At 36.0% G+C, this 13,485-nt stretch overlaps 1 protein-coding gene across 2 annotated transcripts in view; it reads right to left on the reverse strand.

The window, feature by feature from the left end:
• The window catches only part of VPS8 (VPS8 subunit of CORVET complex), a 259,046-nt gene that overhangs the window by 175,729 nt on the left and 69,832 nt on the right, over positions 1-13,485 (reverse strand). For both annotated transcript variants that reach the window (XM_026454890.1, XM_026454891.1), the window contains 2 exons: positions 9,444-9,490; positions 698-920 (listed from right to left, as the gene is read on the reverse strand). In XM_026454890.1, the coding sequence (XP_026310675.1) occupies positions 698-920; positions 9,444-9,490 (270 nt within the window). The remainder of the gene's footprint in view (positions 1-697; positions 921-9,443; positions 9,491-13,485) is intronic.

The following is a 13,485-nucleotide window of genomic DNA, read 5'->3' on the forward strand; positions in this document are numbered from 1 at the left end:
GAAGAAGAAGAAGAAGAAGAAGAAGAAGAAGAAGAAGAAGAAGAAGAGAAAAATAAATTGTGAAATGTCTTAGGCCAGAATAAATACTGCACCTCCATTAAGAAACTTATTTCAAGAAACTCAATTAAGATAACTTATTGTGAGAACCTCAGATACACTGGAAGTATTTCTCAAACAATGGCTGGCTATTCATGCTAAAAAGTTCTATAACTTGCCTGTTATACCATGCTCTGTATTTCAAAACTCTGGACTTACATACTAGCTCTTTTTTAAAATGGCATATTTTTCAAGGTAAAAATATTTTATAATTCATGAGAAAGCAGCCATAGTTGAAATTCACTTGCTCAATGAAAACTATATTAGTGAACGAACAAACTGATGAAGAGGGATCAGTTAACAAGCATTTACAGAGCAACTTCTAAACGTAAACTCTACACCAAGTATCACTGGGGATGTAAAAGAGACAGAAGACAACATAATCCCTGGCTTGCAAGGCACTTACAATCTAGCTTTCACTTAAATACAGTCCTAGGAAATATATTGACAAATATAAGTTTATAATACATCTTACTTAAAAAGTGCTTAATAAATAATTATGGTTTTTAGAAGGCAGGGTCAGGTCTGATCAGTGAAGTAAATGTAATCAATAAAGGAATGAAGTATACTTCATAAGTTAGTAGACTGTCTATAAACTCACCTGCTGAATATCTAGGCTGGTGATATCCATATGTACAATGAGAGCTTCTACATTTTCCATTAATTTTTTATCTTGGAAATGAACAATCAAGTCTTTCATTACTTGGGGTGTGATTCCCACCAATTTATCACTTAAAATATATGGCTCAAGGCACTCCAAAAATACTCCTTTGGCCACTGAATTCTCACTTAATTTATCATACATCTGGCTAAATAAAAGATCCCTGTAACAGAAAGGGGGGAAAAAAACTTTTAGGAACATGTCAAATATTCATTAAATTTACTCTCCAAAGTATATCTCATTTTTTCCCTATTTCAGCTTACTCATGAATTTATTTAAAATGGCAATAATATTCACATAGAGCTTTATATTGCAAAAACTTTGTGTGTGTGTGTATATATATGTGCGTGTGTGTGTGTGTGTGTGTGTGTGTATATATTCCCAATTAATCCTCCCAACACTTCTTTAACAAATCAGAAAAGGTAAGATAAATTGTTTGCTAACAGTAACATATCTAACAAACAAGAGAGTCAGAATTTGAACCCAGCCTTCCGGCCTAAATCCTGTCAGTCTATTGTGGCATATTGCTTCTTAAAGACAACACTGACATGGGAACAGATAATTGGATGGACATCATGAAGCAGGAAAAAAAAAAAAAAAGGACTACTCATGATTTATCCTTCCCTCCTTCCTGGTATTTAAATATTCCTAGCTGACCTGCAGAGCCAATATGCTTCTTTGTCTAGCTATAACCCTTTGCATCCCAAAATGTTTGGCTAGTGATTATTCATGGAAGAAAAAGAAAAATAAGTGTTTAATACTTTAAATATAAACCTAGAAACAATTTTGTTGCAGAAACAAAAATTGTTTTAAATTACTTTAAATGTCAACAACCTCGACAATGTTTATTTCATATTTCTGTAAATAACCCATAAATAATTTGAGTTATATTGACCATAGCCAGAATTCTGAATTCTGTTTTCATACATTATATGATAAGCATTATTCTAAGTTGCTATTTATTCTTTAAAATCATCATTTTGTCTAACACAATATTTCAATATGCTGAAAAATCAGAATATACTTAAGTATTCCTGTACTGTTGAATATATAACTTATTTCTAGTATTTTGAGTGATACTACAATGAACATCCATACAAAGCCTTTCCCATTTGGAAGGCTTAATTCCTAAATCGTTCAACTTTTAGAAATTTATCTTAAGTGAAAAGATATGAAAAAATCTGTGGCACTTGAAATGTGCTACGAAATTATCTTCGAAAAGCATCACAGCATCAATAGACACTGCCACCCGCAATGTATAATCATGCCAATGCATGACATTTGCAAGTTTGGTTTTTCTCCCCTGACAATTTAATAATTCTTTTATGACCAGCAAATTTGAGTATTTTTCATGTTTTCATTTATAAATTGTTATTGCCTTGTATCATTCACTTCTTTGTTCATTCCATTTTTAAAAAAAATACAAAAACTGTGTGAATTTTATTTACCTGTTGAGATTATTTACTTTTTTCTAAATGTGTAATTTCTTTATATGTATATCGTGTCAATTGTGGAAAGTGATAAATGGTTTGTTTATTCACAGGTATGGTCTTTCATGACAAGTTCCACACAAACGTCAAGGAAGCTCCTGAAAGGACTAGGATGGGGTTTTGACTCATCTGAAGTCGTGGAAGGGGACAGATGGAAAACAGACTGGCTACAACTGCACCCAAACTCCATGTCACCCTGCAATTAACAGCATTTGCAATATTCTGGGGAAAATCCATAGCCATTTATTTTTTTCTCAAATGCACAAATGTACTTTTACATCATTTTTCCCCTTCATTTCGTATTTATCAAAATATTTTCATGTCAGTTTCATTTGAATCAATAATTCATCATATTTTTGTGATGACTGATTACTAGCCAAGCAGAAGAAACAGAGATTAATGGAGTTTTACTGTAAGAAAGAAAAAGCAACAAGACAACTAATGATTCAAAGAAAATGTCAGATTTGCTAGTCCCTGTACTCTGTAATGTGTTGTTAAAAGGAATATGCTAAAAAAGATAATTATATATTTTAGCTTAGTATAAAAAGCCTTGGGGAGAGAATTAAAAAGAGCTAAAAATTCAGTAAAGGCTACAAAAGTTAACTAACGAGGCACTCCTGTGTCAAATAGCATGTGATGCTGGTAAGATAAATGCAAAACCACACATTTCTTTCTTAACCAATCAGAAGCTATAATATAAAGTAGAAAGAAAAATAAGGCTGAGCAACTCCTACTTGCATCTCTACCTTAAAATAAAATAAAAATTTATATTCAATGACAGATTCTCATCATTCTGGGGGAATATTTATTAGCGCATCAGTAAAGAGGAGAGATAGAAAAGTACATACAGGCCAGGCCAGGTGCGGTGGCTCACGCCTGTAATCCCAGCACTTTGGGAGGCCGAGGCAGGCAGATCGCTTGAAGTCAGGAGTTTGAGACCAGCCTGGCCAACATGGGGAACCCCTTCTCTACTAAAAATACAAAAATCAGCTGGGTGTGGTAGCATGCACCTGTAATCCCAGCTATTCAGGAGGCCGAGGCAGGAGAGTCGCTTGAACCCAGGAGATGGAGGTTGCAGTGAGCTGAGATCGACTCCAGCCTGGGCAACTGAGTGAAACTCCATCTCCAAAAAAAAAAAACAGACAAGTACACACAAAAATTTTTAGCTCTCATATTTCTTTCTATATTTAGGCATTATTCTCCAGGGTGCTATCTTTGTTTCCTAGAAGGACTGACTTCAAAGTTGATGTTTACCATTTCAAGCTTAGCCTCCCTACGGCCAGTCTAACAGAAAATCTATCATAAATAATAGAGGACCAAAGAGATATTTCTACAAACTTCACTTTATAATAGTACTCACATTAAAGATATTTTTGAAGTTTATCATTTATAACTTCAAAAAGAGGGCAACTGTTAAATTTACTTTGTACATTATCAATTTCATTATTTTTAAAATGTGAAGAACAGTTTTGGTTATAAGAAATTACAAATTTAGAATTATGTGAAGGGGAACAAGGGCATCAATCCTACCACTTGCCAATCCATACTAAATATATAACCAGAACCAAATAAGTAAATTTCCACCAAATACAAATGGTATTTAATACATCCAAAGTTGATTTGAGCTGGTTTCCTTATTTATAAAAGCAAAAGCAAAATTCAAATGAATTTTAAGAAATTATGTTTAAAATGCTCTATTTTCTGATACAAGTGCCACAGTTTGTAAAGATTTCCTTTAAAAAGGCATGTGGTGATAGTTACACAACTGTGAATATACTAAAAACTACTGAATTGTATACTTTAAAAGGGTGAATTTTATGGTATGTGAATTATATCTCAATATAGTTATAATAAAATTAAAAAGGCCTTTTTTCCCCTAGCTTTGATGTTAGGTTGATGCAAAATTGCAGTTTTTGCCATTACTTTTAATGACGAAATTAACAATTACTTTTGCACCACCCTAATAAAATTTTAAACACCCAGTTCCTCCACAAGTCTTGATAATTAAGATCTTTTTGTTTCTCAAACAATAGTCCTGATGTTGAACAACATGAGGGAAGAAATTAAAAGACTACTTCAAGTTCACTTTGGATTTAACAGAAATATTTTTGGTTCAGATGCATACGTAACGCAAGCCATTGGAACGATGGCTCCTTCACAACTGTGGATACCCCTTACAGTGATCGAAACTCAAAGTGGTCAGTATCATCCGTGTAGAACACCCATTTTGCTTTTTTTAAAATAACTGCTTTATTGCTATATAATTCACATATAATCACATAACCCTATTTTTAAACAACGTTAAAATTATAATTATGGTTTACATAAACTCTGGATCTATTTTCAAAGTAAAACACTAGGGCTACCATGTATATGCTAATATATAGCCTGTATTTTGCATAGGTAAAATGACAAATCAGAAGTATCCCACAAAAAGCCTGAAGACATTGTGTCTTTTGCCTAATACTGAAAAAAAAATACACAAAACCAAACTGAAATGAAATTGTGGAACACAGACCAAATTATGAAAATAAAGTATAAGTCTTCAAAAACAGAATTCCTGTCATTTCTGATATTAAGTAATTTACAAAAGATTCTAATGCCAAATTTTAACCAAGATAGATGTCCATAATACACTGAGCAGTATGCCCTACACAGAAAAACAAATGTGATTACTGTCACCTAGTAAAAATGATTTTACATTATAAAAGAGTTACTAAATATAAATAGGAATACATATATACACTAGCTTAATTAATATTACTGATGGGTATTGAATTCTCTGAGTTATGAAACTATGAGGTAACAGTGATTATAGTGTAATAATGGTTGTGGCACTAAGTTAAAATTAATTTCAGAGCATGTATTATGTTTCTAATTTCACCCACATAAGAAACAATATAATACGCGAAAATAAAAGGACTGCCTATAAAAACAACATACTCAATCAGAAGACATTAATATAAAAGGAATCTGGGGAACAGGATTGAGTGTCTGTGTAATGACCCTAGAAGTGGAAGAAGTTACCTGAAATTGGCTGGCTGAGTACTAGATGACATTTTGTTAAACTGTATTTGTATTATACAAAATCTGAGCATTCCTTAAAGCAATGTTAACGTCACAGATATTTTACAAATTTGGAAATGTAGAAGAGAAGACCTTAGACATAAATAGGACCAAATTTCAAAAAGGATAGTATAAAGAGAGCATCCAGTTCAAGGAGAAAAGTACTATACTGGAATGAAGCTATTTACATCTGACAATTCTCTGCTACAATTTAGCATAGGGAACTGACCATTTTTAATCTTATTATCTATGGCAACTCTAAGAAAAAAAAATTTTAAACTCTACCATTTAAGTGGTTACACTGAACTATTTAATTAAACATAGAATTCTTACATCTAATAAATCTTTAGTCATTGCATGTTTGAAATGGAAGGGAACTGAAAGATGGCCTAGATGCAAACAATTAAAGTTGATCAAATGGCTTACTCAACCTTTCCTTCTAAGCTCAGGCCCATATATAGAAGAATCTTAACATTCTGATGAAAAAGAAAAGCCAGTATGGTGAGAAGCAAACAAGCACAACACAGATCTAGAACAAAAGAGGGAATGTTTGACCCAATGCCTAGTTTCACAGCCCCAACCTTTCTTACATCTCTGGGAATGCTGCCCTCCCACTTTTTCTCCTATTAGAACCCAAAGAGTAGAATTAGGGAAAGAGACAAGGAGGGAAATAAAGAAAATAAGAACCCACATGCTGGAACTTCTCCCAAGCAGAGGCAGGATCTAGTACAATCTAGTCTTCGGTGTTAAAACACAGAATTGAGCGAGAGGGAAGCCATCCGTATGCTCTCTGTACTATGGTTCAGGGAAAATGTCCGTGGTATTGATCTAGGAGTGTGTATGTAAGAGCAGGAGGAGGAAGAAAGAAAAGAGGTACGGGTATGAAAAGGACCAGGAAGAGCTGAACTGAGGAAGGATTCTCTTCCTCTTGGAGGTAAGGTATACACTATGACTGCTGTTCCTGTTATTTCTGAGATCTCCAACAACAAATATTGTATTTGTTTCTGACACAATACAGAGAAAGCATGTTAAGGAATCAGGAAAAAAAGGAAAGAAGTTGACGACAATAAAGAAATAATAAATAAATTCTAATTTGGTGAAAATCGAGACCAGATTTTATCTTCTATGTTATATGCTGTGATTCAATACAGAAATTATTGCACTCTCAGCCAGTCAATAGGTGAAATAAATGTTAGAGAATATTTCCTTTTCAAATCATATAAAAAAGAAAAGTTTATCTCTGGAATATTTTAGGGAATAACAAAATCTTTTGGGAAAATATCATCAATTTTTTCTTTTTCCCTATATAATCTTTCATCTTACAACTGTTAGGCCCACTTCAACTTTATGTCACTGTGACAGTATTCTAGTATTCAAGATAATGATCACAAGTCACCCTGCAAATCAGGAGGCAGGATTACTTCATCAGTTCAACCATCAGGTATTGGATAGCTATATTGTGTCAGGCACCATTCTAGGTAGAAATAGTCCATTTTATAAAAATAAGCCTTTTTACTCTAAATAAAATTTAGTCTTTCAGGCACTTCACTTCATCTCATTTATAAATTATCTCAATTTGAATATCAGAGTTGATCCCAGTACTTATTAGTACTAGAAATACCTCTACACCTCCACTTCCTCATCTGAAAATGAGGATAACATTACCTCTCTTTACATGGTATTTATGAGAGTTAAGGAGAATATGTAAAACTGATTCATAAACTATTAAGGCGCTTTAAAAATACAGGGACATACAACAAGGAATTGAGTGTGAAAGGGAGGTAAAGAGAGAACTAATTTAGAAAACGATAGGGTAAGGTTAGCAGACGTATCATGGCGCTTTGCTTTCTAGGACACAATGATTAACTACACAATCACTGTCCATCAGCTAAAAGTAAACTAGCTGTTCAAGAGACACAAAGGTATTTCTGGCCCTAACACCTGAAAGAAATTTCTCTTGTAGGCCCCCATAAAGAAGACAATGTGTAATATAAAGTAATGTTCTCGGCCAGGCATGGTGGCTCACGCCTATAATCCCAGCACTTTGGGAGGCCAAGGCGGGTGGATCACGAGGTCAGGGGATCGAGACCATCCTGGCTAACACGGTGAAACCCCATCTCTACTAAAAAATACAAAAAATTAGCCGGGCTTGGTGGGGGATGCCTGTAGTCCCAGCTACTTGGGAGGCTGAGGCAGGAGAATGGCGGGAACCTGTGAGGCGGAGCTTGCAGTGAGCCCAGATGGCACCACTACACTCCAGCCTGGGCGACAGAACGAGACTACGTCTCAAAAAAAAAAAAAAAGTAATGTTCTCAACAACATCCCTACTGTAAGCACGATGTATTTTGCTAATTACATAACACTAGAGATAAAACACTGGAATAAATTTGAGCCCCAAGTAAGGAGAACTTCCTATAGCTATCTATGACTTCATCAGAGGTCTGACATAGCAAATTACTGCCCTCTTGATAACCTTTACTGATACTTCAAAATATGACCCAACCTTTTATGAATCTGGCTACTAGAATTTATATAAATTCATGAACCAAGTCGTGTTGCATAGGGTTTTGGGAGATACCTACATTAAACCTTCACATTTGTTCTCTATCACTTACAAAGTGGTATAAGCCAGTGGTTAAAACCAAGAACGCAGGAGCTAGACTCATGTATTGAATCCCACCTTTGCCACCAAAAGCTGTGGGAGCGAGTTTTGTCAAGTTACGTAATCGCTTTCTGGTTTTGGCACATCTTATATAAAATGTGGATAATAATAATCCCTACCTCACTGTTACAAAAATGAAATAAATTGCTATAAAAATTAGATAAATTAATGTAAAGGGTTTAGAACAATACCTGGCTATCATTATTAGTGTGGGGGGAAAAAAAAGAACCCTGTGCATTAGCACAGGTTGGTTAGTTTATTTTTTATTTTATTTATTTTTGAGACAGGGTCTTGCTCTGTCACCTAGGCTGGAGTGCAGTGGTACAATCACAGCTTGCTGCAGCCTTGACTTCCTGGGCTCAAACGATCCTCCCACCTCAGCCTCCTGAGTAGCTGAGACCACAAGCACATGCCACTATGCCCAACTAATTAAACAGATTTTTTTGTTCTAGAGACAAGGTCTCCTATATTACCCAGGCTGGTCTCGAACTCCTGGACTCAAGGGATCCTCCTACCTCGGCCTCCCACAGTGCTGGGATTACAGGGGTAAGCCACCACGTCCAGTCAGGTTGGCTAGTTTGTACAGTTACAATTTAAACTAACAAAGCCTAATCAAGAGTTTATTTATACTGATTTATTTTAAACAAACAAAAAAAATAGTACTGCATAAGCACAATGAATCTAGCCTTTTTTGAGTAGTATAAAATACTATGTTCTAGTGAAGGTTCATAAAAGTATATATACCAGGCCGGGCGTGGTGGCTCACGCCTGTACTCCCAGCACTTCAGGAGGCTGAGGCAGACAGATCATGAGGTCCGGAGTTTGAGAACAGCCTGGCCAACACGGTGAAACCCTATCTCTATTAAATACAAAAAATTAGCCAGGCGTGGCAGTGTATGCCTGTAATCCCAGCTACTCGGGAGGCTGAGGCAGGACAATCGCTTGAACCCGGGAGGCGGAGGTTGCAGTGAGCCGATATCGCACCATTGCACTCCAGCCTGGGTGACAGGGCGAGATTCCGTCTCAAAAAAAAAAAAGTATGTGTGTGTGTGTGTGTGTATATGTGTGTGTATATGTGTGTGTGTGTATATATGCATGTGTGTATATACGCGTGTGTGTATATGTGTGTATATATGTGTGTGTGTATATACATGTATGTATATATCTATATATAATGAATCATACACTTGTTACTTTTAAAACTCCTTAGTATTGCTCTTTTGGTAGTTACGTTCTTTACCTCCAATATCCTGCCACACAAATAAATAATATATCCATAGCATCTATCTTAGGGAAATTAATTTTATTAGGTAAATGAACTGAAAATTGCTAAAGAATCAAATTTCTATAAATTAATATTTTTTAATCTATTCAGTCAAATTCATAGAATTCCTAGCAATGGCTTATACATAAACAAGAGGCTACCTGGGTTCAAAATAATTGAATCTGACATGCAATGCATACTTACTTTCGCTGTAGCAGAAGGCAGTAATCAACTATGACAGGCACCATATCCTGTAGAGGAACCATAAAGAAAGCATCAGCCCCACAACCCTGTCCAGTGGCCCACTGACAATGACAGGAATGCTTAAGATGCTATTAGACTGTTAGGAGGATATAACTTTGTATCATGCTTTTGGTAAGCAATTTGGCATTATGTGTCAAAGTCTGAAAAATAGAACGTTTGACCTAGTAATTCTATTTCAGGAAATGTACCCTAAATATGTTCAAGAATAAAACTTATTTTAATGCATTAAGGTGTTCACTGCATCTTTCTAACAGAGGGAGCAGGAGAAGGAGGGGAAGGAGATATGGGAAAGAAAAAAAAGAAATATGAATTACATTCAACAACATGGGAAAATAGTTAAGAAAATTTTATTATTTAAGTAAAATACTACATATATCTTACAAGCTTATCAAGAGTTTACAATATCATGAAAACAAATACTAGGTGAAAATATGTATTTGTCTCACAGATCTCACAGATCTGTAAAGAAAACTCACAAAAGAAAAGGAAACCAGAAGAAAATAAATCAAATTGATAACGGGATACAGTTGGTCCTGCTGGTGGCTCAGGTGATTAAGGTTGCCCATATTTTGTCACAATCCTCCAAACTTGCTATTTTAACGTTGATTTAATGTCTCAGTTTCACAATATTTTTATTGCTTTAAATTCATCATGTACAGACTCATATCAAGTAAATGACAACCCACAATTTTGACCCTTTTCAATGGAAAGAGTCTGAGGGAGAAACAGCAGCTTATTATGACTGGAAATTGTCAAGTAACCAAGCATCAAACTTCGGCAGTATTCTTTCTTTTCTGCTGGCTACAGGGAAGTGGTTTCCTTTTTAAAATCCTGGAAGAGATATGTTCTGGGCAGAAATCTCATCAGGAGGGAGAAGGCACTATGTGAAAAAGAGCTCCACATACTAACACCTGTCTGATAAAAAGGTCAAAACTAAGGAACTCTTATTATTTGAGAGAGAGGTGACTAAAGAAGGACCTACAATCCTGAAAGGATTATAGGGCTATCCCTGACCCATCCTGTTTCCTTTACTTACGAAGATTACTCATGACTACATGTAGATTTGATTCTTTGAAAATAGGAGGTAAAATTATAGATGTGAAAAGTGTTAAGGGCCATAGCAAATCTCAACCCTGAATGAGAATACAGTGGGCTAGGTAATGGGGAGTTGGTGGCAGGACGACTTCCCTAGAAATGCTAGAGAAAATAAACATCCTTTAAAATACACAGCTGAGCTCCTAAGATAGTAAGGGCAATAGCCAGGTCTAAAAGTAAAAAGGGAACTGAAAACCAAAGCAGTAAGTTCCGAGCAGTTATTGATCCTATCCTGTAGGTTTGTTGGTCGCAGAAGAGCTTGGGTTTTAATGCCAGAAAGAAGCTGAGGCCTTAAACCCTTTTAACAGAGGGAACTGAAGCAGAGGACCTGCCTAAAACTGGGATTCTTAAAAAGTCACATCCTCGATAAAAGGAAATTAGAAAAAAAAAAAAAAATCTGTCTGTTGGCATAGGAAGATGACAAGGAAGTCTGTCTGTCTCAGCCTGGGCTCAGAGGGGGTAAATTTATACTCACCAAGAATCTATAATCAAGACCCTGTCTTCAGGTAGAGCTGGGATTTGAATTTATACTATCTCCTCAGTATGAGAACAACTGAGCCAAGAGGTTCACATAAAAAGTGATCCTGAAAATACTATGCAGCCATAAAAAAGGATGAGTTCATGTCCTTTGCAGCGACATGGATGAAGCTGGAAACCATCATTCTCAGCAAACTATCACAAGGACAGAAAACCAAACACTGCATGTTCTCTCTCATAGGTGAGAACTGAACAATGAGAACACTTGGACACAGGGCGGGGAACATCACACACCGGGGCCTGAGGTGGGGTGGGAGACTGGGGGAGGGATAGCACTGGGAGAAATACCTAATGTAAATGGAGAGTTTATGGGTACAGCAAACCAACATGGCACATGTATACGTATGTAACAAACATGCACATTGTGCACATACACCCTAGACCTTAAAGTATTAAGAAAAAAAAAAAGTGATCCTGAAAAAGGATACTCCTCAGATACGTGAAAGAAGCAAGTTCAAAAACTCCCCAGAGATCACCCTAAACCCAGGCAAAATAACTACTGATAAAGTCCTATTGAAGATGTGCTCAAAATAAAAAACTTGAAAACACTTCATTAAATAATGCACCATACACTATACATGAATGTCTGGAGGAACTATAAAGGGCAGTAGCATACCCCCAAAACTGCAAATAATATAATTATCAGGTAGAAACTATTTTTAAAGTATACTTAAAATAATTAAGGGCATAAAATAAGGAATTAAGTGCCTGGCCCGGTACTAAGTACTTTGGATATACTACAGGGTTTAATGGAGTGTGAATCAGATTCATACACTTAGACAGATCACTATGGTGACTACATGGTGGGGGCATCTGAAAAATCAACACTGGAAACCAAGGCTATTACAGTCATCAAAGAAAAAAATGGTGGACTAAACTAGGGTACTGACAGCAGGTATAAAGAACAGTGTACAAAATTATTTATAACTATAGGGTTTGGTGACAGATTGATCATGGTTTGGAAGGCATTGAGAGGAGTCTATAATTCCTAGGTTTCTGGTTTAAGCGATGGTTGAATGAAGAGGTCACAAAATGACATAAGAAATGTGGGAAGAGGTGTTAGAAGGAAGAAGGTAAGTACAATCTGGTCCACAGCAGATTTGAGGAACACCTTTACTTTGATGTTGATTAACAAGAAATTGAATACAGTAATCTGAAACATCTGGGTTAGAATTACAGATATCTAAGTTATCAGAGGAAGCAGTGAATAGAAAAGAAATTGTCCAAGGACAACAGAGTGAGATGAAAAGCAGTCAACAATGGACTAAATCTTGAGGAAGACCAATATTTATGAAATGGTCAGAGGATAGAAACAAACTGATTCAGGAAGAGTCACTGAGGTTTAAAATCAGAAGGGCACACAGTCACAGATATCTACAGGATATAGACTTTCAAGAAGGAAGAACTAATCATTGCTGTTTAATACAGAACTGACAATGAACAAGATCTGAAAAATATGTACTGCGTTTAGCAATTTGGATATAACTGGTGTCTTTAGTTAAGGTGTTTTAGCTTCCTGATTAAAACTGACAAACTTCTAGCAAGACGACAAAGAGTAAGAGAAAACATCAGGAATGAAGCAGAGTATTATTACAGACATTGAAGACATCAAAAGGATAATAAGGGAATACTATGAAAATTCTACACACATAAATCTGACAATTTACTTGAAGTGCACCAATTTCTCAAAAAACACAACTATCAAAACTCACTTAACATGAAACAGCTCATTTGAATACCCCTATAATTATTAAGGAAACTGAATTCATAACTTAAAATCCTCCAAAAATAAATCTCCATGTTTAGATGGTTTCACCAGAGAATTCTACCAAACATCTTTTTTTTTTTTTTTTTTTTTTGAGACAGAGTCTCGCTCTGTCGCCCAGGCTGGAGTGCAGTGGCCGGATCTCAGCTCACTGCAAGCTCCGCCTTCCGGGTTTACGCCATTCTCCTGCCTTCCTGCCTCAGCCTCCCGAGTAACTGGGACTACAGGCGCCTGCCACCTCGCCCTGCTAGTTTTTTTGTATTTTTTAGTAGAGATGGGGTTTCACCGTGTTAGCCAGGATGGTCTCGATCTCCTGACCTTGTGATCCGCCCATCTCGGCCTCCCAAAGTGCTGGGATTACAGGCTTGAGCCACCGCGCCCGGCCTCTACCAAACATTTAAAAAGTATGAAAACAAATCCTATACAATCCCTTCCACAAAACAGAAGAGGAGCGAATATTTCTCAATTCATTTTGTTAAGTTAGTACCACCCTGATACAAAAACCTGAAAAGCCATTACAAAAAAACTACAGACCAATATTCTTCATAAAGATGCAAAAGTCCGTAACAAAATATTAGGAATAAT

This window comes from Piliocolobus tephrosceles, chromosome 2, assembly GCF_002776525.5.
Source record: "Piliocolobus tephrosceles isolate RC106 chromosome 2, ASM277652v3, whole genome shotgun sequence".
Lineage (NCBI taxonomy): Eukaryota > Metazoa > Chordata > Mammalia > Primates > Cercopithecidae > Piliocolobus > Piliocolobus tephrosceles.